The sequence below is a fragment of the Falco cherrug genome, chromosome 6, assembly GCF_023634085.1.
Source record: "Falco cherrug isolate bFalChe1 chromosome 6, bFalChe1.pri, whole genome shotgun sequence".
Lineage (NCBI taxonomy): Eukaryota > Metazoa > Chordata > Aves > Falconiformes > Falconidae > Falco > Falco cherrug.
Window position 1 is genome coordinate 37,084,708 of NC_073702.1, and position 26,803 is coordinate 37,111,510.

The 26,803-nt window shown below is 37.4% G+C and overlaps 1 protein-coding gene and 1 long non-coding RNA gene across 3 annotated transcripts; one reads left to right on the top strand and one right to left on the bottom strand.

The window, feature by feature from the left end:
* Positions 1–10: 10 nt before the first annotated feature.
* Positions 11–10,446, top strand: LOC129736412 (uncharacterized). The gene is made up of 3 exons (XR_008732980.1): positions 11–107; positions 3,033–3,123; positions 10,376–10,446. It is a non-coding gene; the product is annotated as an uncharacterized LOC129736412 (long non-coding RNA).
* LOC102050120 (WD repeat and coiled-coil-containing protein) lies at positions 10,059–26,803 on the bottom strand. 2 transcript variants are annotated; one of them, XM_005443149.3, is made up of 3 exons: positions 24,702–26,803; positions 15,764–15,884; positions 10,059–12,004 (listed from the first exon to the last, which is right to left on the bottom strand). In XM_005443149.3, exons 1-3 carry the CDS (start codon positions 26,619–26,621, stop codon positions 11,838–11,840), a joined length of 2,208 nt encoding a protein of 735 aa, XP_005443206.1. In that variant the 5' UTR covers positions 26,622–26,803; the 3' UTR covers positions 10,059–11,837. The 2 variants fall into 2 exon arrangements, with proteins under 2 accessions (XP_005443206.1, XP_027666809.1); XM_027811008.2 differs by lacking the exon at positions 15,764–15,884 and having other exon boundaries at positions 11,836–12,004.

Below are 26,803 nucleotides of genomic sequence, written 5' to 3' on the forward strand. Positions count from 1 at the left end.
GGCGGTTCTAGCGGTCGCCGCGGTTGGGGGGACGGTCGCCACTCGTCCCTTCGGTCGCTGCCGGCGGGGAACGCACCGTGGGCTATGGTCCATCCGTGTGGCTCTCGGTGAGGCCTGAGAAGGGACCGAAGGAGAGACGAGGCGCCTCAGGCGGGGGTGTCGTGTCCCCGGTGTGGAGTAGTCCCATGGCGGGAGGGGCGCCTGGGGGCTCGGGCAGCAGTGGTGTGGCGGGCCCGGCCTCGCCGCCGGGTTCAGGTCGCGCCCTGGGGCTGGAGGGCGATAGGAGAGGTAGCTCCTGCCAACCGCCAGGTGGGCCACCGGTGTGAACGTGAAGCCTCCGAGTTTCAAGAGTTACTTGGATCCTTCTGCACAAGAGAAAGATACAGGATGAGCTGTGTGCCTGCTTTGTTTTGTGTTTGTTGATTTTGGGTTTTTTTCCTTGGGAGATCGCATTTAAGTGAAGAAAGCACATAAATATGTAACTACTCCAATAAAACTTCTGTCTTGATTGCCTTGGGTGTAAGTTCTTGGAGGAGTCTCAGGCCCTTTAAAAGTTAATTACATTGCGAGACTGTGCTACTTTGTCACGACTCAATACTGCAGAGCAGTCTGATCGTTGTAATTTTTGAAACCCACAGTTCTGATATGCGATGTTGAAAGACTGGTAAAGGTGCCTTACAGGGCTGATAAAGGTGTGAAAAAAATGCTTGAAATGGTTGCAAGGTCAGATATGTTGGTAGCTCAAACTTACCCAAGAGAACACTAGGTGGTGACTTGGCTATATTGCATGAGTGCCTTTACAAAGATAAACAAAAAAAATCAGACCTAAGGAGTTCTTTATGTTAGTGGAGGAAGGTTTAACAAGAGCCATGGATTTATTCAAATACATAAGACACAGCTGTGAGTTTGGTTGACCCCTGTAACAAATTGCCAGCAGAGCAGATTCTCTACCCCTGTCTTCAAGTTAAAATTTGGTGACTTTCAGGGACATCTTATTTAAATGCAGGTTTTGTGTCAGCTGCAGAGAAAATTCTGAGCTCAATAAATGGATTTTCTGTTAAATTCAATGGCCTGTGGTGTATTATAGGTGAGGGTATCTATGTATCTATGGGAAACAAGGTAAAATTCCATGTACTGTCTGTATCCAAAAAAGCTCAACATAATTTCATTGTTGTATACCTGACAGAGCACCTGCAAGATGCAGAAAGATAGGTTGATGTGTTTGAGAAGACTCCAAAGAGTTAGAACTCTTACGTGATTATACTGGCAAAGGTTTGTGGAAGATAAATTGCTGCCGTTCAAAGTGAAAGAAGTTAGTTTCCAGGTTCCTTTGGAAGCATGTTCAGCAAATAAGTGGCCATGGGATAGAGACAGGGATGGCTAGAGGTCCGGAGTAGGATTTGTTTGAACTGTTGTGGTTTTTAAATGGAAGAGAATCTTTCTGCCAGCTTCAGGCACTTGATGCTGTGAGTTGCAGTAAATAAATGAATAAAAGACAGATTTGAGATAATAGATTTCCAAGGCTGCATTTTTAGTTTAGAAAGATAAGCAGTGGACCCATATGCCAGATTTGCTGTGTTGCTCTACAAATACACTCAGGTGTATGAGAATTTATCAGAAAATGAACAAACACAGTTTTGGGGTTTTTTTTCTCTTTTTTCCTATTCCTCTTTCATTAAGAATAGGCAGGGTGCAACTGTAAAGAGAACAATCCAAAACTAGCCCAGAACTGAAAGGGAGATCTGAAAAATTTCATTTAGAAATCTATTCATATGTTCCCAATATATCTTAATATACTCTCAGGGTTAGGGGATTAGTATACTATGCCTCTCAGAGAGGTGAGCAAAGATGAGCTGGGCTTGAGTCATGGCAATGACGATCATTTTATTTGCTCTTGTTCTTTTAGCTCTGGGAAGTACACACTTAGCACAGTTACAAGAATGGAACAGCACTAGGAATTTCTGCTCTCTTTTGCCTGCGCCTGTGCAGTACCTGGTGGGTTGTTAAGGGTTGTTTTCCAGTTCCACTCCCTTCTCTCTGCAGGATTGCATCTGCTTGAACACTCAGCACTGTATTACATCAGTTGTTGGCATAGAAGGTGCCTGGGGTGCTTGTTCCTGTGCATTGCAGAGGGTAAAACGGAGCCTGTGCTTTCAATCTTGTCCTCAAATAAGAGTGACCAAAAAATATACCTCCTAAGGCACTAATGGTATGCCCTGTGATTTTTTTAGATTGATGGTGATGCAGTTTGAAAGTGCTGTCAAGTAATCTATAATAAATAAGATAATTTCTGGGGACATGTTTCAGCAGCGAGGCTCACTGTGTAGCATTTTCACTTGGTGCCTGTGAGCCTGAGCCACCAGGGAGCTTTACTGGGCAGTAACCATTTGTGGAGTATAGTTTTATTCCTGTAATCTCACAAAGAATCTTATTTAACAGTAATGATTTCACATTCTACTCTTTTCATATAAGCTTAAATTGACCATCCATATTAATACACAGAAATAAACATTTAAAAACTGTTTTATCAGGTGGAGAGACCACAATTCAAGAATCCCTCAAAAGATGTTTTCACATTAAATGTTTGTTTCCTATGCCTATAATTATATAAGTATTCTTAAAGACTTTATTTTCATAACATAAATTCTCTCACATGTATGTATAAATGCTGTTCTGCAAGTGAGCTGAAAATATCACCAAAACTTGTAGTTATTTGTAAATTATGGTTAGTTATATAATGTTTTGATTGCAACAGGATTGTATCAGCCTACCAGAGTGCCAGGATGGTGTATAGGTAGCTATTATTACACCTGGGCATTTATTTCCATCCCCAGCAGTGTGTATCTTATTTGCGTAACCACAGGCAGGTTATTTTGCGATGTAGAACAGCATGAAAATTGCTGCAGGCGGCTTGGCCAGCAGCCACTAGCCATGGCTAGTCACACAGCCATGATGTGCATAGCCACAGCGGTTATTTCTCAGTAGCTGTAATGCAAATACACATCTCTTGTTTTCTTTCTTTTTTTCCCCAGACTTTTCAAGCTGTTTACTGCTGATATATATGATGCATCTGTTACTTCAGGGATTTAAATGATGCAGAACCCCTTAGGAGATGTATATAAGGTAGGAAGTGGGGCAATGAAATTATGCAAGGAAAAGTGTTTAAAAAGCTGAAATTATAGAAAGCATCTCCCTATGGTCATGCTCATTAAAAGCACACCTTTTGTCTTTTAAAAATATGTGCTTGCATTGGGTCAGGTTTGTTCTTAAACACTGACCAGCCTCACAAATCTGTTCTCGGTCCCTGCACTGAGAACAGATTTGCATTCTCATAACTTAATTTGTTGCATCATTTGGGCATCTGCTTTTCAAATTAGATTGAAACACAACATTAATAAAAATATAGTACAGTCTGAGAAAGAAGAGTTATAAATACCTGTTAAAGGGAAAGAATGGCAGGGAAAGGTGAAATGGATGCGATGGGGAGACACGCTGTGGAGTTGTTGTTTATGCATGCTATAGATTTTTTTTCTTTGCTCTTATTGAATATGTATGCATTCAAAGAACATAATGTTATAAGGCAAAAGAATTTGAAGATACTTCCTGTTAACTTCACAAGCATATTTTTTAAAAAAATATATTAATCTAGGTTATGGACATTAATGGATGATCAAGTTGATCTCATCATTGTATTTCTTAATGGGAAAATGTAATGAGGCACTGTCATGTAATTGAGACCCCTAACATATGACATGGTAAAGCCTAAGATCAGTAGCTAAAAGGTACAGAAGTTTTCTGTGCTTTTTCTTATTAGATTAAAAATGTTTCTTCTTAATTTTGGGAGGTGTTTAGTAATAAAGGTAATATAAGATGAAAATTTTTTCAGAAAATTACCTAGACCTGAGTCAATATCGTGCTGTTACAAGAAGGCAGGCATGGCTGTGGGATGTGTGAGCAGAATCATTGTGTGTTAGACACAAGTATCTTGCCTGTTCTCCTTGGCTGAGCCCAACGGGGTCACAATACTTCCATAGCATAGGCAGAGCTGAATTTTGCTCTCTGTAGCATGAGGTCTTGCGGGGGTTCCTTGTGGCTCCAGGCTTTGAGGAATGGAGAGGATCAGTGAAAATTTGGGGGACTGGGACCATGACAAAGTGAGTGGCAATTACTGCTTTTCTCTGCAGCAGTAGCTACTATGCCTCATCTCCTAAAGCAGGTAGCACGCCACACCTCTTGAAGCCTGCCTCAGCAGGTTGGACTTTGGCAGGTCCAACACTTTGCTGATTGCTGTAGAGACAAAGGAGATGCAGGCTGTTGTCTAAGTTAGTTTTCAAACAGCTGATTGTTACCTACACCAGGAAGAAGGCATGGGCAATGGTAGAATACTCATACAGGAACGTTTTGTCACCTCCTGCAGTTGTTCGTGCTGTGGCAGCCTACTTTTTCTGTACACAAAAACATACACCAGTGCTTTTTCTATGCCTGAAACAGACCTTCAACTAAATTCTACTAACTCTACTGCAGTTTAAGACAGATACTGAATGCTAGTGTAGGGCAGAGGAGCAAGAGGTCCAGGGTGGATGTCTGAAAGAAATTGAAGGAGTCATGTTGCTTAGAGAAGACTAAAGGGAGACATAATGGATATAACTGTTTTCAAGTATTTAACAGACAGCTGTAGAAGACAAAGGACATACATTGTGAATAGTCACAATCTCTGCTTTGAGGCAGGAAAAGGGATCTTCCAGTCTGCTAGCATAAAGCTCTGTGTCAAACTATTGTACTTGTGCTGCTGTGAAAGTGCTAAGAGGTAAAAATTATCTCCTGACTAGTCACACAGTTTGTTGTGTACCGTAAATAACATGCAAAACAAAAATATCATGTATATTAAAAATGAGATAGCTTTTTGAAAGTGTTTCCATTTTAAAATTGGTTTGCGTAAAACAATTACATTGCAAATAAGGATTTTTGATGTGACAGTGTTCCTTGGGAATCGTCTTTCCAAGAACATTTTCAGGCATACCTCTTCAGAACAAATATGCTCTTTTAAATTACACATCCTTGTAATGGTGGTTAGTCCAGAACCAAGCTCATATACAAATCACATCCTTACAGGTATTTAAAAATATCATGTGAGAGAGATTGTTCAGTTCTTAATGTTTCTAGTAGGCACCCTGGAGTTCCCTTTTACTTATGCCACCATATGTAGATCTCTTTTCTCCTCAATAAATCTTGCTGTGAGAACCCTTTCTTATGGCAGTAAACAATTCAGGCCTAGATACTTCTGTCTCCTACAGTTGCATTTTCTATTTTCCTTTTATGTAACTAATCTGCAAAAGCACTGCTTTCATCTTTGCTGCTTCTCAGGTTAATCCTACATTTCAGGCATGCTGTTATGCACAGTTTTCTTTCATGCTATTAACAGGTACAAGTGTTCTGAGGTAACAGTGTATCAATGAAGATCAGTGCAGCTACATTTTGTGTTGATAACAATATCATTGATACCTAAATAAAATTTTATTAAGGAAAGATAGACATGGGAACAGAGATTAACAGCTGTATGCAAGTTACATGAGCATAAGAGTATTTACAAACTGAGTGTGAAATCATGACTTGTTTGAAGTTAAAAGAAATTCTGACAGTAATTTGCAGTGGAGCCAGTATTTTGACTTACACTTTTTTTCCTTATTTGACTTATTTTTAAGTAAACTAAGTTTCTGAGTGAAGGACAACAAGGGGAACAGTTAGCATCATACTTAAAAATCAAATTGTGACTAATTTGTTAATTGTAGGTTATGCTGTCTGTGGTAGGTAAAATGTAAAGAAATACAATTCGCCTTATTGTAAAATGCACTGAAACATTAAGCTTCAAAAGTAATTTATTGATAATTACAGAGACACATAATTCACTGATAGATAAAGGGTATGAGATATGATAGCACTGGCCATGTTAGTAGGTCACTGGTGTGACTTAAGAATCATGATGCCTTCTCCACTATGCTGGCACAACTGTGCAGCTGAGCTGTAGGTTCAATTGAGAAACTGACCTGTTTTACCAGTAGTTTGGTGGGTCTTTTCAACCATATAAATTTTGGGGTCCATACATTTCCATCCAGTGACTGCAGGGGTTGAATGGAGAATGAGAAGGCCTTTCACCTGTATCACTTTGGAAAACTTCTCAGCTTCCCACAGCTAAGTTTCAATTAGGACACTAGAGCTTTTCTCATGTGGCAAAAGTTTATGTTTTGATTGCTGAAAATGATACATTATTGTGAATTTTGTACATTTTTTTAAAAAATAATCTTTGTGAACTGTGCCTTTCTGTACTGCCTTTTATATTTTTGAAATGTATTAAGTATGTTTGATGTGAAGGAAGTGACTGTTGCCCCTAAAGCGAACTAACGGTTTGTATTTGCCTGGAGTTTTGGTTCATTTTCGTCTGTAGTATTACACCATGGTCTTTAGATGTATGGCTCTCCTGACTGCGTACTCCCTTGTCTGCTAAGATATGGTGCCTGCTGACAAGTGGGATGGATCCTTGCCAAAGGACAGAGGTTGTTGAGTACTAATGGTTTTAACTGGCAAGTCTGTATAACACTGCAAATGTCACCTCCTGTGCAGGAGGTCTTTCTGTGCCAGTGCTGAACTTGGCAGCACATGCCTCCAAACATTTGATCACACCTGGTTGTTCACATATATGTGTCAAATAATAGTGGAGGAAAGGGAAGCATAAAGTTCGAGGGCAGTGTTGGCTCCCTGCAAGCAGAGGCTGAATTGCACTGAGCACTTTGGTAACTCATATCAGAGGTACCCAAATGTCATTACCTGGGAGATAATGGAGACCTTTACTTGTCCATTAGATAACAGCACCAGCAGCAAAATACTGAATCTCAGCAAAGTGAGTTTGCATTTTAACATAAAGATTGTGAAATTGCCTCAGTCTGTTAGAAAAATGAAGTCATAATATTCACTAATGAACATACGTATAAACATACAAATTTACTATTGACATGTAAAACACTAATACTTCTGTTGTATGGGACAATGGAAAATAAATTCATACTTTCATGTGCAAAATTGCATAACCCATGGGATTTACCTCACCTGACTTCACATGCTTAAAAGTTAGGTCAGATGAGTCCAGGTTTAATTCACTGGTTTTGTAATTGCAATCTGGTACTATATGTTGGCTTTTTAAGAACAAGTTTGATAAACGTTTGTCAGGAGTTACTTAAGAATAATTGGCACTGTCCTGGGTTAGAAAGAAGGACTCTTCAGCTACATATTAGATGGGGAAAATACTCCAATGCTTGGGGGTTGCTGTTAAGATAGGAAAAGCTGAAAGTAAAAATGGCTAAAAATATGTTAATTGTCCAAGCTGAGAAAACATAGATAAAAATAAGAACTGGGAGAAAGGCAGTTAGGTTTGATGATACTATTTATACTGTTTTAGTGGTTGAAGACATATTAAAGGGAATTAATACTTAAGATTTTTCACATGAGTGTAGATAAGACTATTCAGGAGTAGTAGAGGAAAAAAGGGAAGAACTAGTTGAGGGTCATGCAGGGCCTACTTTATATGCTTCCTGCAGCAATCTCTCACTGTTTAGCTATTATGAAGAATATCAAAGTAGTATTTCATTGTGCAAACTCAGCATCATAGATTGGCCAGCAGAATTTCAACTGACTTTGATTTTGTTGCATTTAATTTTTATATTGTTTTATTACTGTTCTCACAAAATTGTTTTCAAAATCAAAAAAGAAAAAGCCTATCTGGCATATAGAACTTGTGTTGTTAGCATTTTCTCAAGAAGTGAGTCAATACAAGAAACCAGGAAGAGTGAAGGAGACTGCTGCATGCTTAGCAGCAAAGTTATGGAAAACGTAAGGCAAGTTGTATTTTAACTTTACTTCAAAGCAGATTGTACTTTTAAGTAAAGATATACCAACTCTAAAAATATACTAGGATGCATATAAATGTGCTGGATAAATATGCAGAGTAATTAAAATGGAAATTTAGACTTTCTGGTATGTTGTTTATTCCCCACAGGGGAAATGTTTTGGAGGAGCTGGTACACCATTTAGTCTTCTGAGCGCCACTGGTACTGCATACTGAGCGTAGTCATTCTGCTTTGACTTCTAATTTAAGCTCCTAGTCTTCCCTCTTCCCTCTCTTTTAATTACAGAAGGCAGACTCTCCTACTGGGTGACTGTGGACCAGGAACATAGCATCAGTAGTCTCATTCTTACTCCAGAGGAGCTCATCCTTTCTGCTGGTCAAATAAGGAACCTAAAAAGGGGGGTGGGCTTAGTGCCATCATGAAATTTAGGTGATCTGAACAGCTCTGCTTTTTCTAAACAGATTGATTTTGGCCCTATAAAACAGCACTTCTGGAGGATGGTGAATTCTTCTCAGTCTGTGCTTTTCTCCTTTTCACAGCCTACTGTCTGCTCAACTAATTTAGTAAAAACTCTATCTTTCCACATGCCTTTATCACTGTTTGTGCAAAAATCTTCTGTACAGCTTGTGCTTAATAGAACAGTCATATCTCTCTACTTCACTGATTCTCCATCTGTTCTCCATTCAAACCAAAGCTGAAAATTTATCCTCTGCTTTGCATAAATCTCTTCAGCACTTCTTCCAGTGCTTTTATTACTTTCAATTTTAACTTTACAGCTCTGTGATAGACACTATATAAGATAGTTCTGCACTGCACTCCTAAATCATTACCTGAAAACAAATATTTTCTCATTCAATTGGTGTCCATTTTTATGTGTATGATTTAAACATTTGTTTTCAAATAGATGCATGTAATAGTGTGTTTATAACTGGGGGGGGAGGGCAGTGCTATTATTTAACATTATACAGTTTTGATTGATATATAGTATATTTTTTCTTAAGCTTTCCTATAAAATTGTAGGTGACCAGCAGGATGAATTGGGGTCCTCATTTGTTACCAGACTAATTGTGCTGGGTGATGATAGCACCTTCAAGTAGATCAGTTCCTACTTAGGTTCAGTAACCCTTGAATCATACAGCAGGCAAAAACAATGTTACCAAAGTATAACAAATCCAAATTAAGCATCATTAAACATTACGGAACTAAGTTTTTTTAATTTTACAGCCAGTTATTCCCTGAAACTAATTGTTTTGTCATCTAAAATCCATGGAACTGAACTGAACCAAACCGAACCAAACTGAACCAATCCAAACCAAACTTTGATAGCCGTTCAAAGAAGCTCTTTTCACTCCTGATCTTCTCAACAGTTAGATTGTTTTATAGAAAAGTAATACATGAAAAATTAAAATGGTAGCGTGACAGACTGACAATGAAGTATGTAGTGATAAGTGTAAGTGCTGAGGCATCTTTGATGCCTGGATACTCGCTGATCTCTGCTAAGATTTTCACCTTCTCAGAATTCCCCTTTTGGCTGTTTCAACAGCACTAAGGCATGAAGATGTCAAAAGGTGGAACATGAGTATTTCTGTAGCAATGAGGAAGTCCTTATGAATAATGTATGTAATGAACTCAAGGAAGCTATACGGGAAAAATCAAAAGTGTCTTGTTATCAACCCATTTTTCTTCAAGTTTGTATGTTTAGAATGCAGGACTGTTCCATGTAACATATTTTTTCTGTTTCATTAACCTTATTTCAATTGGACCAAACTATGAGACTACCACCCTTAGAGGATACTATTTGTGAGAAAAATTTCCTTTTACTTCTTCCTTTCATTGAGCCTAAGTAGTCCTCTAAAAGGTATCCTCCCATCATTCTAATCAGTTATAATTAAGTTTTATCTTACTTGGCCATAGTGTAAGTATTGTAAATACCAGGTACTGTTGTGAGACACAAGGATATTGTTCAAATATATTTGGAAGATTAGAAACAGCTGCTGCTTTGAAATGTGCAATGTCATTTAGAAATCTGATAATGCCCTCCCTCACCATACTAAGTCTGTGAACCTCTGTGTTAACTTATTTGATTTCAATGATTTGTGCTGATTTCAGTGAAGGAAAGCATGACTTAAACCAAATCTTGAAGCAGTAATAATACAAATACCTTTTTGAACACAATTTTAATGCAAAGTAGCAGGCAATCCAATTAACCAAATAACTGTAAAGTAATAGATATGTTTAATGATTAGAAGGTCAAATTAATTTTGTTTTTTTTGGCGTTTTTTGTTAGTTTTGTTTTGATTTTCCCCACAAGCAGGAATGCTTCTCAAGGCTGCTTAAAAATATCTTTGCAAACAAGGTAGTACAAATATACCCAGCTACATTGCATACCTGTGGATGTGGGCAATTTGGAATGATGATTCCTTTGTCTCTGGGAGGATACTTTAAGCTAATGAGTCGTAACTGTTTCCATCTTTCAGGAACTGAAACTGTTCTTCATGAGATTTCTGGCTGCATCACTGGAAAGGTACTACTGCCAAACCTCCAAACACGTTAAGTGTCTTCAGACCATAGATCTACCTTCTTGATCCAGCCTTCATTTGGAATGAAGTATTGTAACTTGGTTTTAGCGTATCTGCGCCCTATAAACAGGCTTGCCATGGTTCCCAGGCAGGGAAAAAAGAGTCTCCAGAAGTATTAACAAAATTCAAAATGCACAGTATGAAATATAAGTCTTAATAGTAGCTTAAATAATTCTCATCCCTTTTGTGTTTCCCTGAATGTGCAGGGTGAAGCAGGCATGCCTTTCCATGGTTTCTGCTGGAGCCTGTCCAGTAGTACCAGATGTAGGCCTCACATGTGTAGCTACTCATTCATTAAACTTTACCCATGTCTTTGCATTTAGGGGAAGAAAAATTAGGAAGTTCATTTAGCTCTTCCTTTATGCTTATTTCTGTCACCATAATCATGAAAGTTCAGTTTTCATGAATCTGCCTGCCTGCTTCTCAGATGTACCTGTATTGCGTCTTGTCTCTGAGGGTGAGCTTCATCTAACTAAATGAAAATATTTGTATTTATATTGGTCAACCTAGCTTGCTTTTGCAGCCGGTGAAAAGGAATAGGCACTTACTTACTTAGTAGGGATGGTTCACCACAATCAGTTTGAAATCTACATTAGGGCATGAGAAAGCTGCTATGGAAGTGCTTTTCCTTTTTTTTAACTGATCATACCAGAGTTTAGATTACAAGTGCAGTGTAGACACCTGCATTTAGCCAAATGAAATTGATGTTCAGTGTCTTTGATCCTTAACTTACCTTGCAAGGTTTTTTCTTTCTCTTCTGTGTGCATGTATAGTTCTACATGCTGTGTAAGATACTGACAGGAGACGGTGATACAACCTTTTTAGTAATTGAACATTTTCCTATAAAAATTAAGCATTTCTGAAAACGTTGCAGGTTTCCATGGGATCCAGCTGGAACAGAAAAGAGCCTGAAGCAGTTTTCTTTTATTTTTTTTTCCCCTTCCCAGTTTTCCTTAATGAATATAAATGCTCTTTAGTTGTATTTTCTTCAGCTTTTGTGTGGACTGTACACCAGTATTAGCTAGATTTGTTGTTACCGCATATGGTTTTTAGCATAATATTGTTTCTCCAAGAACACCCTGACCACAATTAAAGTAGAGGCTAGTCTCTCTGCTCCAGTCCACTGGCAGCCAATAACAACAGCTGTGGTGAACTTCACTCTAGGTCTGATCCTTCAGAAGAAATCATGAGGGTCCATCCAACCCTAGGATTTAGCTATAGTGCAACCGTGCCACAGATTTTACAGTTAAAATACATTGAAAGTAGTGAAAACAGCTTTCTAGTCATTCCATTTCTGACACTGCACAATGTCTTTGTATTGTATTAGAAAAGAAAGTCATTAACGTTCTTTGTTCAGAAGTTATGTCACACTGCTTGGTGGTCGCGTTGAAATGCTTTTTTTGTAGGAGTGACCTCCACAGACTTCTGAACTGTCAGTTCCATCCCTTATAATTATCTCTTGTGTTGCTTTGAATATTAATGGCACAAAGCCATCCTTGTCTGCAGTGAGCACAATCCAAGAAGAACCTACAAAAGTTAAGCAAAAAAAGAAAATGAGTGTACTGCTCTGGTTATGTAAAATGTATAAGCATGTTTTAAAAAGTCAGCCAGCACCCAGCAGAGCAGGCTTTCTTTTTGTGCACTAAAGCCTTATTACACTAATGACGTTAAGATCTGACAATCCATGCTAAACACACCTTTGTGTGAATGCAAAGGGAGGCTAAATGAAAGGTCTTGAGAGGTCTGAGGCATTTTGTCCCTTATTTAAATTAAGTTGAAAAACAAAGTGCATCTTTGCTAATTCTGATAAATTATATCTTCATTTTCTGAAAACTCAGCCAGTCTTTCCATGCTGACTTTTGTTCTAGTGACATCTACTTCTGCTTATCCTTTTTGCTCATCTGCTCTATCCAAACGATGAAGAGATCATAAAACCTGAAAAAGTTGGCAAAGAAAATGATTGTGCTGTATTTGTTCTAGAAGGAAGAAGCATTTTCCATCTCCTTTACTGTCAAGCCATGATTGTTCAGTATGTTTTCAAATTCATATAGCAAACGGAAGTTACACCTTGAAGATAATTTACAAAAGCTGATATAATAAAATTTCTTGTCCTTTATTCATTTATCGAATCTTCTCATAAAGAGAATGAACAAAAACTGAATCACATTTTTAATTCTTTTTTTTTTTCTGTGGAAAAAAACGAGGCAAGATTAAAAAACAAAGACATCAAAATCATTCAGGTTGAGCTTCTGTATTGCATAGAAGCAGAAAATAAACCTATCCCTCCCCCTTTGTTTTTTACTTTCCTTTGCAAGTCAGCTTGAACATGAAGCTATATGTACCATATATATTTTTTCTAGTGAATTATCTGTTCCCTTTCGGACTGGATATTGCAGTTCTTCTAGAAAACAGTGTCTTCTCTATTTTGTCTTTTTTTCAGTTTGAAAAAGTCTCTGGCAACTGAAAAGCATTGTGGGAGCCTTTGTATCACATGTTTTTCTTAGAGCGTGTAATCCTGTTATTACTGAGCAGGGACATTAGCTGGGATAGGAGGTAAAGAAAGCCCTGAAGCATTCTGTTCTTCTGTTCTAAATTTTTAATTCAGGGAGATAAACGTGTGTTTTGAAAAGGAATATGAAAAAAGGAAGTGTAGAAATACCAGAAGAACCATGCTTAATTTTTGCCAGTCCTAAAAAAAGCCTATTCCCAGAGCAGGCAAATCTCCCTTCCTTATACTATTAACAAAGCACTTTTCCAGGCTGCTACACTATTGCGTGTTGTCGTGTCACCTGTTACATCATAAGAAGATTGTAATTCAAAACCATGAATCTCTAATCTTCTACTCTTAATACTTTCTTTCTAATTCTGGACAGACTTCAGATTCTTTAAGCAATGGGCCAGAAAGTGGAAATTCTGCTGTCCAAATCAATAGTTACATTGTTGGTCAAAGTGATAAAGCATACTTTTTTGTCAAACTCTTGGGACTTTTTTATTTTCATCCATTTAAATGTTGGAAATCTCTGTGTTGTAGATAACACTTGTTTTGAAGCATATCCCACAAAATACTTCAGTGGTGGAAAAACCTTGTGCATAATGTAGTGCTTTTGCTATGCACGATTATTGCAGTGCTGACCTGCTGAAATGAGAGACTTCTGTGTGCTAATACCAGGGCACTATATAACAAGGCTATATTTAGTATAGGTAATGGTATTACAATCCTGGGCTTAAAATGCCAACGATGAGTCCAAGTTCATTGCTGGTATAACTCTGATAGTCTTAATAGCCTTACTGTGGGTTGTGCAGTTTACTGCGGCCTACAGTTGTGAACTTTTTTTTCCCCCAGTATATTCAAGTTTAAGTGTTTATTCATAGTAAAAAATGCCAAGCTGTCATTGTAATACAAGCACACTCTTCATTACGTCCCCTTTAATTATATAGTATTAAAGGATGGGAGTGATATTTTTAAACATCACATTTAATATTCATGCCTTTTGGAAAAGGAAAGATTTAGGAAAAGGAAAGATTTAGGAATATAAATTTGTACTGGTCAGAAATCAATAAAGAACTACGTAACTACTTCTGCCCCAAACCTGATAATTTTGCAGGATTGTGATGAGTTTTAGAAAGATTCTTCTTTCATTTTTTCTTTTTGTTGTCAAAAACCAGACTTAATTTCAGAGAAGCCAAGCACCACATTGAACAGAAAGAGGGACACGTTAGGATGATTCTGATTCATTGCCTTTTTGATATTTCAGAATCCTAATGCATGAAATTGAGAAGTGGTGTTCTGCTAATTAAATATGAAATATTCAACTGTTCTACAGAGCTGAAAATGGGTTTTCTCAGGCCCATTGTTTATTATTTTCATACTGAATTCTGAAGCTCTTTTTTCATTAGGGGCATTTGTTTCCAAAATCAAGAGCTGGAAGTACAGGCCAAAAATGATATCGTCCTTGCCCTGCAAAGCTGCCTTGTGTTACTGCAGAAACCTGCTGGGAAATAGCTCAGCAGCAAGCAGAGTTTTTTCATATATGCCTCCACTGCACTGTACAGTCAAGAGAGATTGCTGACAAAAGTACGAAACCTGCATATCCTTATCTTCTGGAACAAGTCTCAGAAACTGCTGTAAGCTAGGGGAAAACTGAAATGGCCCAATGTGTCTTGGTGACACACATAGGCAGCTCCCCTGATCTGTGTTGTATTTGTGGCCCCTTTTCTTCATTCCTCTGCTCTCATCAACAGCAAGGAGATAAGCAGAGTATGAATGGCAGAATGGTGCATATTTTACATTTCTTTTCCCCACTGTTCTTGGTGCCAGCACAAGTAACATCCCAGGCCCAGTTTCTTTCTTGTCAGTAAGCCTAATTATATAGCAGTCTGGTGTGCAACCATCATTATTTAGAAAACTATAGCTTATATTATTAATTTCCTTTTCTTTTTGATTTCACCAACAGTTGAATATATTTCTCATAAGACAGAGCATAGTGATTAAGCCAATACGTCTTAGCCTGCCAGGGGCTAAGACAAGGGGTAAGACAGAGGGTAATTTATGCATCTCTCAGTGTGGAAACCAGGCAGAGACATCATAATTACAGCCAAGTACTGTGTACTGTAAGATCATAATATACTCAGACTGTGATGAGAAAAGTAATCAGAAGGGTTACAGAAAAATGGCTAAAAAATAACAGTATATATGTTTCTGAGAAGGTAGCATACATGAACAGTCAGGGACAAGGTAATTTAGAAATCAGGCTGGGGCTAGGGTTTCCCTAGCTGCTTCTGTCCTTACAAGTTAGTCAGTAGTGGGTGGTAGAAATGTGAGATTGGCAAATTTGAACATTGAGCTTCATTGTTTATCTCACATTAAAAGAATTCCAAATGCTAAATGATACATCTATATATAATATTCTGAGAATCAGATTTTCTCCAGCCTACTCTCTATTGTCAGGTCTGAGACATGCTTGTCAAGATGAGCAAAGCAAAATGCCAGAAGGTCTCAAGGAAGCACTATTTCCAGGTAACACAGTGTACCGATTATTTTCTTAGCCTTCTTCTGCAGAGGCATCTAACATACTACTCTGATAAGAGGTAGTTCTGCAGTTACTTAGCATTTAAATGATTTCAAGAGATACTCTGCTGTATTTCAGGCAAAGGAAAACACATACTTCTCAAAAAAAAGTTAGCTATTTCGGTTTTCTATAGTATGGGGTAATTATTCTACCACAATGCCTCTTTTAAGCTAAAAATCTCAGGTGAAACCTGATACCAGAAATAAAAAGAACATACCATGTTTCATTTCAATAACAGGCAGATCAAACAGCTGCTGAACTAAATTCAAATGGATCTTGCCATCACAGAGAAGAACATCTTTTGTTTCTTCAGTAACTGCTCCATTTGAAAAACTTCTCTTCAAATGCATGCATGTAAAAGAAAAGATCTTGTTAAAGGCTTAGACATTGTGCCTGAGTTCTTTTAACCGTTCCTCTGCTCTTACTCCTTTCAGTTCTCTAGTCATTTTGCTTTTTCTTTATCTGTCTTTGCTACAATTTATAGATGACACCATCATGCAGTGCAATTCTAACCACGATCTCATAATCCCATGTGAAGAGGAATATGCCACTTTGCTTTTTACTTTGTTTTGCTTTGTGTGTTTATGCAGCTCAAAACTGCATCAGCCCTGTATATATAATATATTAGGTCATGCATGTATACGTCCATTGGATCTTTCTGCCTGACGAGTCAGTTCAGTGGAAAGAAATATCATGCCTGAAATAAAGTTGTCCAAGATGCTACCAGAGCAAATGAGTAGTCTGTTCCGTTTCAGTTGTACACATCGGTGGTTTTGATAGTCATTGGTCAGCTATTCCACCCCAGTAGAATAACCTGAGTTCTGGCATAGAGGGAATTGCAGAGAGACTGGACATTGTGGCAGTCTCTCTGAGAAGTTGTCATAACAAGGTAGCTTGGAAATCCTGTGACTTTCTTTGAGAGAGAGGGAATGTATGAATTTACAGCCCTAGAATTTGCTCTGACATTCACTAAAAGAACACACTTGAATATAAAGGTGGCATATTTGTACTTCATGAAGTTTAGCTGGCCTTGGGAATCGACACCTTTGTGTTCTGTCATTCAGATCACTGCAAAGTCCAAGGACTGCAAAATAGTTGAGCTAGTATGGTTATGAAGTGGATATATATATTTGCATTTATATTTTCTTATCTGCTGTCATTTGAAATTTTTCAGTCACTAAATGCTATTATAGAATATATGTGAATTGGACATTTTTTTCTAAATAATCTTGCTATACTTGTCCTGTGAATTTCATTTTGTTCTTTCTTCTCCATATTTTCCACCTGTGTAATTCCCATGTGTTATGATGTTGGTTTTTTTCTGTGGTATCCCTTATGTTTACAATACTTCCAGATTTAACAGATTTGTTACTTGAATGAACAGTCTATTTATCCTGTGTCCTAGACCTTTCTGTCTTGTCCATTCAGAAGGCGTCCAAGTTAACGTTTTAGAATGGATTGAAAAGATGTCATCTATCCTAACTCCTGTTCTAGTCCTATCTTGTCTGTGTCTACTTCATACCCTTGAATCTTTCTTGCTAATAGGAAACCTCCCATTGAATGAATTCACAACTGCATCTTCTGTTTCTGTGCATAGTAATCTAACCTTTGAGTAAATAAATGTCTCTTGTAATGCTTGTCTTCGTTTCAAATTGTGCTGTCTTTTGACTCGGTTGCTCTCTCAGTGAATATGTGCATGAATATATGCATGAATATGTTCTTTTTTTGCTGTGTAACAACCTTTCTAAATCAGTCACTTTTCATTTTTCTGTACATAGTATGTATGCTGTCATGCAACGACATCACATGGGTTGTAAATCAGGTTGTCTACCAACTGTTGCTGAAGTATTTTTCCCTATTCTGTCACAGATTGACCATGCAGATAGCCTATGGCTAATTGTTATTTGTTTATGTATTATGATTGCTTGAAGATGTAAGAACCATAAAAACATCTTTCCATTAAAAATGTAAACTTTCCAACTTTCAAAAGTCTTCTCATCTTGTTCCCTGTTCAAAACAGCCAGAAATTTATTGCTGTGTAATTAATAGGAAAATACCTAAGGAATGGGTTGAAGAAGTATCATTAGTCGTAAAACTATCATAACTTTTTATAACAGCTATAACCATAAACCAGAACTTCTTTGTCATTTTTAGGTCTCTTCAAATACTATAGTACTATATTCTATTGAACCTAAATACATTTAAAATTCAGTGGGCCCAATGTCCAGCAGTAAGCACATGCTCTGCATTTACATTGCGAAGATGCTCTTTCCTGTATAGATATTTGTGCAAAGCTTTTCATTGCTGCATATTGTGGATTAGCACATACAACAGCTACTTCATTTTCCTGAATTCAGGTTGAAATACCAGAATTTATTCAAACTTGTACTTCAGTGAATGGATTACAGAAAAAGGTGGACTACAAATGAGACAGGCATGTTGCCTTGACCCGACTGGTTCATTTTTTTCCCATAGATGTGCTTCAACTCAAGAATAGTCAGAAATAATCTAGCTCTGCTTGTGTTGACTTGAAATCAGTTGAATGGAAATGTATACTAAGGATGACGGTGTTCTAGTATGTTTCCTACTTCGCCTTGCAAGTTATTGTTGGAACAGTCATTGAGGTGGAAGACATTTTTATACATACAAAACTACACGACATCTGGGTTTTATCCTAACCACTTTTTTAAGTACAGACCTCAAAGCTTAAGTTTCAGAGTTGTTTGTCTTTCATCACTTGTGAACATTCATATTAGCTGTTCTCTCTGTCTTTGTCATATACTTCTGTTTATAATGATAAACTTAATAATATTTACATTTATTTTTGTCTGCTGGCAAATTCTGTCAGGTCAAGAATCTTTTGGTTTTAATTTTCCAATTATTTAGTCTTTTTTGTTTAATATTTAGTTTAAGTGATGATAACATGCCTTCTCTTTGAGGAATATGTTCACATACATTGTATCTTAGATTAACTGATTTAAACCCATGCTTTCTTGAGAAGTGGGTAACTGTTAGTATTCCCTCTTTATAGGTGACCAAACAATTACACAGGAAGATTAAGAGATTTACTCAAGGTCATGGTAGTAATTTGTGACAGAGTTAGAAATGCAACTAAAATATCACCTTGATACTTCCCATTTTCATGCCTTAACCCAAAGATGATTTTCTAGTCAAATCTAAATTCAATCCACCTCTTCTGAAAATATATATCTGGTTTTGCTACGTTGCTATTTATCTCCAATAGAAGACACAAAACTTGCAATTCTCAGATTAAAATCCCTTCATGTTAATTGTTTTACCCTAAACCAAAGTTTATTGGTAAACTCAGAACATACTAATCACAGAAGAAATAAATATATTTCCACATACGTGAATGGATATTTTCATATTTAAGTTTCTTTAGCCAACTTCCTGTAGTATGTTAAGTCCAACTCTCCCTTAATAAAAATCCAAAAGAAATTAACCATCAATTCAAGAATTGTTTTCCTTCACCCATGTCAGCCTGCCCCTTGATTGGATTTTATAGCCATAAAGAGTCTTTGGGGCTGCAGCCAGCCCATCACAGTGTTGCCAAACTGTCTTTCAAAACTCATGTTTTGGAATGAAAATACATGCAAGAAGAAAATAATTTACTAAGACAAAAAGAGTTCCTGGGTTAGATATTATATACCTTTTTTCTGCACAATAAATAAGCATGTCTTTTGTCACTTTTTTGAACCCCACTGAGAGGTCAGCTAGTTCTGCCTCTTGACCTTTTTCACTGTTTATGTTGTACTTCCTAATGTACTGCCTGCACTGGCCTGGATGCTAGATCATCCACATGAACTTAAATCCAGCAACTGATGAAACAGGTAAATAGGAATATGCTACCCATCAGAGCTGTTTTTACTAACACTGGGTCAGTGACCAATTGGTGTTTGAATGTGTCTTTCTTGCACATGAATGTGTGGAAATGTAAAATGTTTTCTAGATGAGGCCTCACAGCTGTGTTGCCCACTATTGCATTACTTACTGGATGTACCTCACTGATGAACCTCACAGACTGCCTTTGTTCTTTTCATAAACATACCACATTTTTGATTCAGAGTCATCTTTTAGTCACTTAACACATTCAAGCTTTTGTCATCCTTGTTTGTTTCCAGCTAATGAATATCCAGTTTATAGCAGAAATTCCTTCTGTTAATCATAGAATATATCACTATGCACTTTATATTAGTTCATTTTAATATTTTTTTTTTTTTTATTCTAGATGCTAAGGTCACCAAATTACAGATGCAATATCCTGGTCCTGTATTGAAAATACTACTGACTTTATGCCATACACAGATTTTATTATCATGTCTCATCAGATCATTAATAAAACTTCTAGATTAGCCTCAAGATCAATTATGAAAAAAATCCACTAGTAAATTCCTTCCATTTTCTTTTATATTACTATAACCATTTACTATCTTCCTTCCAGCTAATTCCTTAACCATCTTATGTTTCTTCTATTAATCCCTATTTTTTGCCATTGAACAAATAATATTCCCTGTGGCATGATTTCAAGTACTGTACTGAATTACAGGTGTTTTAAATATTCTTCTACGCTTTGTGTTAATAATCTGTGCTTTTATAACAGAAGAGTATCGGGTTAGTCAGTCACATCTCTGCATTGTAAGATGAATAGTGCTGTAGTGGCCTAGAACTCTGTTTTCGTTTTCATAAACCCTTGATTTCAGCTCTTTGTGTTGTGCTTCACTGGTAATTGCAGTTTTGATACCTTAATACCCATTAGTCAGCTTGCTTTTGCCTTGCCCCCACATTCATTGTTCTGGATGAGAAAAAAACTAGTAAATTAAATAGATGTGGGGGGTCTGTCCCAGAAAACAATGAAAAGAGAATTAGATGGCTAAGGAAGAGCAATGAAGAGAAATGAAAACTATGATTTTTGACATTCAGAGTACTGTGTCTCATTAAGCCTTGTGCAGCATTGCCACAGGTAGTATTAATTAGGTCTGGCAGCCTGCACTGCTCCCCTTTCTTCTCATGATTTTTACTGTTGCTGTGATTCCTGTTCAATTTTTGGTGGATCCTGGTTTTATTTTGGTGGAGATCTTAATACCTTTGCTTGCCCTTATGTGGAACATTCCAATTGCAACCCTAATTAACCTGTCAGAGAAGCATAAGCCTGTAAAATGTTTACGCTGGAAGAGATCTGAGGTGCTCAGGGGTACTTAAATCCCAGTGCAGTTTGCATTTATAGTGCACATCAGCATTTCAGATGATACGATGCTAGGATTTCTACCTGCTCTCGGCTCCCTGTTAGTAGTTCTGCAACTGCTGTTTCAGATACATTGTTATCTAAGATAAACCCTTTGTCCTCATGCTTGTGCTTCCACGATCTTTTTGGTTTGAGTGTAGAGGGTTTTTAAACTCAGATCTTTACTTTCTTTGCACAGTATGAAAAATTGGATTCATTTTTGACATTACATATTCCTTTTCTTTTGTGTCTGTGTATCCAACAAACAAATCCACTGCTGTAATAAAAGATTGTGTCTCTAAAAACCCTGTTTGTCTGCTATTGATCAGTTTCAGAACATTGTTGTCAGAATTTGTTCTTAACAAATTCCTCAACCTTTGCTCAAAATGTTACCCATGCATTAATCACACCTTCTCCTGACTACTCCAGGTCTTTCTTTTACAGTCATCCTAAATCTCTCCCTTCTAAACTTCAGGATGGCTGACTAGTTTCTTACTCCAGGGAGCAGTCATATCACCTTCCTCTTCCATCATTTTCATGACTTACTTTCTGTTGCTCAACGCAAGTCAAAATTGCCCTTTGGATTTTAGAAAGGTTCATGGTCTTATTACAGCTGATCATTGCAGCCTGGTCTTTGCTCATTTTACTGTGCCACGCTTATTACCCCCCTTCTTTATCTCTGCTTCATGTACTTCTATCAAAAGAACTTTATTGCCATATGTTTAGATCCTTTCTATTAATCTCTCAGCTCTGTGTAAAAAAAATGTTTATTTTATAGCTGACCTTAGCAATAAGGTTTCTGATAGTAAATTGTATGAAGATGCTATAAAAGTACAAACTGACTTGTACACAATTATTGGTGAATGCAAAGAAAAGGAAATCATCGTGACTAATTGCTGAAAAGGTATTTATTTCCTTTTTAATTATGCAATATATGCTCTCATTGATACACACTTTTGACATAATACCGCTTCTGAGCAAAATGCAGGAGTTTTGAGATGTTCTTCAGATTAAGATGAATCTTATTCCTCCTGGAGAGGTTTGCCTAAATGCCATTAATTTCAAATCCAGATTGGCTTTATTTCCACTGTAATTAGCTTTTGAATGAGGCTAGTTTAAATATTCTGCAGCTGTTTCTTTTCTGGGGGAAAAGGATGATAAAAGTATCTTTTTGCAAAATGAAACAGAAACAAATCTGACAGATCCTCATCTTTTTTTTTTTAAATAATCTCCTCTTAACTGCATTTGTCTGTCTGCCCTCCCACACTATCCTGAATCACAAGTCTGTATGAGATGAAAGAGCAATAATATTTGCTTTTCAGGGTTGAATGATCAAGTCACCTCTGGTGGCTGAATGCTATTACACAAGTGATAGTGCAGTGACATTTCCAAAGTGTGAGTGATCATGTTTTTCTTTTTATGGCTATGGGCTACAAAGAATATAAATTCTGGTAGTATTGCATGGACGTGACTTCAGAGGAGTTATAGATAGGCTAGCACTAACAGAATAAACAAAGGTTTTGATGACTATTTAGTGAGCAGACATCATGAATTATTAAGTAATACACATTCTGTTTTATATTATGGTTTTCTAAGCAGAACTGGAATCATATATAAATATGTCAATAATACTTCTACACAACAGTGTTCATAATTGCCCGTTAATTATTGCTACAGTTTTATCTATCATGTTTTAAACTTTCCTTTTATTTTTTAATGCATAAATATGGTTACGCAGTACTGATCATTATGGTTTATAGTACAATAGATTTCTCAATCAGGATTGAACCTCTGCCGTGCTGGGGATTGTACAAACACTTAAGAAGACATGCACTTGGCACAAAAAGCTGAAAGATAATGGACATATTATTGACAGGACTGCAGTGTTCCTAAAGCTTAGACAGTTTTCCAAAGGCTGATATTTATATCATAAGGCAATAAAGCTATTTCCTGACTTTTTGCACTGTGAACACAGAGCCTGGCTGGAACCCACAGCCCAGCTGGTCTCTGAGCTCACAGAGCACTAATCAACTCCTGAAGGAGGAACAAGGTTCAGATGTCTGAATCCAAACTAATCAAAACAACTAATTTCTGAGAAAATTATTAGCTGCCTATGAAGCAAATATTTCCCTGTCTGTCTGGAGGCCTTTTTGCCATCAGTCTATTTTTCATTATTTTTTGGCATCATGCTGTGATCCTGTTAGATTTCAGAAGAGAGGCCGAACTGTGCAAGGCATTAGTTGAGATGCAGAAAAGCTATGTGCATCGAAAAGCCATTAAATGGCACTTTTTCTGAGTCATTATACTGTGGTACTAGCAGTGCTTTCTGCTGGCTCAATGTGAAACTAACCTGTTCAGATAAATAAGAGTCTTCCTTTCTGAATGTAGTTAGTCTAGCAGTATTTTAGAAGCACTAATACTTTTTTTTTTTTGCTTCCAAAGATAAAAACCAGGATAATTAATTCTTCCTGCTTGTGCAAGCAAACGTGCACAGTGACTTCAAATCTTAGATTAATGTTACGTGTCAGAAACAAAACTTCTCTTTAGAAAGGTTAATCCAATTGAATCCAAGAGATAGGGCTGCTTGCTAAATAAATAAGTGGATTTATGTTAAGCAATCAGAATTAATTTGAACATGCTGGAGAACAGAAGGGCTTGCTTCTTGGAAAATAAAATCCTAAATTATTTAAAATAGACATTGCTTTTTTCACCAGAATTTGTGTAATGTATTCAAGTTAAATTATTGACTAACTCAGATCAAAAGCTTTGCATTTATCCAGAGTAACTAACATACTAGAATCTCCTTAAATGCCAAATAAACAATAACTAAAAAGTAGTGAATATGATTGAATTGAGTCACCATTCCCTTAATGAGTGTTTAAAAGAGGAGTGCTTAGATGTCTGTATGGATTCCTTTAAAGTTAAAGGAAGTCAGACTTGTTTGAGAAGTACATACTTCAGCAGCATCACAATGTAATGGATTACTTTGACACAAAGCTGCTTATGTTGCAGTAGATAAGAATACATTTATAATTGGCATCTACATCCTGAAAGGGACCCCAGTTTTAGCAGCAATACCACTAGCTTCAGCATGACCAAAAATATTTCAGTATAATGTTAGTATTACTGTGAAAAATGCTAAGAAATAATTACCCAACCTTCATTCCTTGGTTGAAATTCTTATTGAAAACAGTAGGAATTTTGCCAAAACAAGGGTGGGATAGGAACATGATGATTTGACATTTGTCTATTTATTTAATGAAATAATAATTGCATATTGACGGATTATTTTATTTTCTAGAAAATTTAAAGGGGTAATATGTTTCAAAAATTGAGTATGTCCAGCTCCGTGAAGTTAAGTGGTGAGAAATTAAAGCAGAAATAAGCCAACTGTCATGCACATCTGAATTTTCCAGAAACTGAGAGTCATTACTTTGTTTCGGTCTTCATGCAAGTCTAGCCTTGGAACTTCAAATCTTCAAACTTTGGATTTGAGCTCAGCTTTGAATGTATTATGTTTCTGGTGGGCTACTGTACCACCCTACTCATAGGCTTATCTCTACATTAACATATAAACCTTTTATACATCAACAACTGTTTGCCTCTGTTCTCTCTCTTTGATAGATGCACACATAATCAGTTATTATCTAAGACAGTTGTGCATAACCAAAGAAGAACAGACACAGATCTCCCATGTGAAGTATCCTCTAAGTTACCACGTCATCCTGAGTTATTGTTTCAATGACAAATCATAATACCATTTTAGATTAAGCTTGATTCCAAACTCAGGTTACATTTCTCATTGGTTGATAAGAACTAAACTGCATCCTCTTGATTTAAGGCTAAGTGAATACAAGATTGTTTAAAGATTCAGTGTGGTATCACAATATTTTTAAGCTGACAAAAAAGTTACCTGGTAAGTGATATGAACGACAGGCGGTTCCTGTGAACATGGATAGGCTAAAGATATCCTCCTCCCATTTTTAGCGAAGTCTGTTATTTCAGAAAGACTCAGTTGTAACTCACTGAAGCTGCCACAAAGTCTCTCTAAATTTCTAGATATGTGACTCATTCCTCTTTCACTTGGCAAATTGTTGTTTGTAGGAGAACTTGATGTTTCTTGGATCACATTGAACTGCACTTTAGGGGAATTTGGTCTGCTGGAAAGCCTGGTAGGTGTTCCAAAACCAAGAAGAGACACTGAACGATTGGTAGGTTCAGCATCCAATGTTTCTAAGGCCACTGAGGGATCACCTGGGAACCTTTTTTCATCCAGGTCCCTCACACTTGTTGAAATGCTCTGCTCATAACTAGGGCTGTTTACTTCTTCAATGAGTCTTCTCCTGCCACTAGGAGATTGAATAACTGTGCTTCTGGGTATTAACAGCTCCCTGCTTTGAGGCTGGTCTTCTGTAGCAAGATTTTCAAAGAACTTTCTTTTTCCAGGTATATTAACAGAGGGTTCAAAGTTATAAAACATATTCTGCTTATTCTCAGGCAATGCTGAAGAATCTTCTTCCAGCATCAATTCTTTGATCATCAGACGCATTACATACCTGTCTGAACTTGAGGATGGAACAAGACTAGGCTCAGGGAACTTTTGCTTGCCAATCAGAATCAATAGGAGTTTATCTGTCAAAAAACATAGACCCTTTGGTCTTTCATTTTTTTCCAGCTGGATTTGTTGAATATGAGGCATGCAGGAAGAGGTTACTGAATACACCAAAACAAGGTTAGAAGTATTAGAGGCTACTGCCACAATCTGAGCTTTAAGGTCAAAAGCCATAATATCAGGAACCAAAATACCTGGGATGGTGACTTTCCTGGTGGTGGTTACCTTTCTCTCAAAAGTCACCAAGATCAAGTGAGAAGAATCTTGACCATTTGTTGCTACAGAGTCTTTGCGTCTCAGAGTAATAAGAGGACTGGGATCAGACCGACGGTGGTTTGTAAGGATATGGGTTAAATCCACAGGACCTGATGAAGAAGAAGCAACTGAATCAACACCTGATCTATCTGAATCTGTGGACTTTCTTCGCAGGTCCATGGAGTATTCCTCATCACCAAGCACCAGAGCAGACTGTGAGATTAAAGACCCAGTTTCTGTACCAGATGGTATATCAAATGCAATGCCCGCATTCAGACCACAGATATTATCTAAAGGAAGTTCAGTGGCTACAGCAATTTGGAAGTCCAATGTGGCTTCTATAGCACAGATGTAACCTCCCACATCAAAGACTGGGCAAAAGGAGCAGGTATTTAGAGTTTTCTGAGTGTCATCCCATATGTAGGAATGCAGGGCACTGCCTATAGCAACTACTAAACGATTACCATCCTTAGTCCAGCAAGCACAGTGGATAAGCCCACTGCTTTTGATATCTGCCTTAACTCTAGTATTGTCAGTACGAACAGCATGCAAGACTGAAGCATCTCTTTTTGTAAGCACAGCCAAGACCTCCTTCTTTGGATGCCAGACACAGCCCTGAGAAAGCAGGGGGAATGGCTCACCAACTTCACAAGTCTGAGAAATCAAGAGTTTGTTCTTCTCTGCAGTGCTGTAGCCCAGCTGCCAAATGCTAACATGCTTTTTATGCTGAACAGCGAGCAGAGCTGGGCTATCTGTAGAGCAACATGGGCCCCAGTAAAGCCCATGAACATGTTCAAACTGACCAACAACACTTGAGTCTCCAAACTTTAGCTGTCCATTACGGTAGTATAAAGCAGTCAGTATCACTTGCTTCCCATCTGTCCAGGCAATTCCATGCATCGGGTGGATGGCCTGATATAAAGCATTGAGGCCGGTTCTTAGCAGCTTTGCCTTTCCCAGCTCCATCTTTGTAAGCTTTCTGTCTACTCGTGGTTGTTCCAAAGTAAAGGATCCATGGAATTCACTTGCAGATTACGATGAGGAAAATTTTTTCTTGTGTTTCTTTCCCTTCCTTTCCAGAATCAAATTGAGTTTTTCTGCTAGTAGTCCAAGAGCCTATATTGTGAACTCCATCCCAGTAAGCCTGC

Excerpts from the sequence above, each read along its gene's own strand:
- LOC102050120 (XM_005443149.3), bottom strand. The coding sequence starts at position 26,621 with ATGGAGCTGGGAAAGGCAAAGCTGCTAAGAACCGGCCTCAATGCTTTA. Across the intron at positions 15,885-24,701 it reads TCGTTCATATCACTTACCAG|AGAAGTTTTTCAAATGGAGC; the intron begins GTAACTTTTTTG and ends ATGCATTTGAAG. Across the intron at positions 12,005-15,763 it reads TGTTATTGAAATGAAACATG|GTTCTTCTTGGATTGTGCTC; the intron begins GTATGTTCTTTT and ends TAACTTTTGTAG.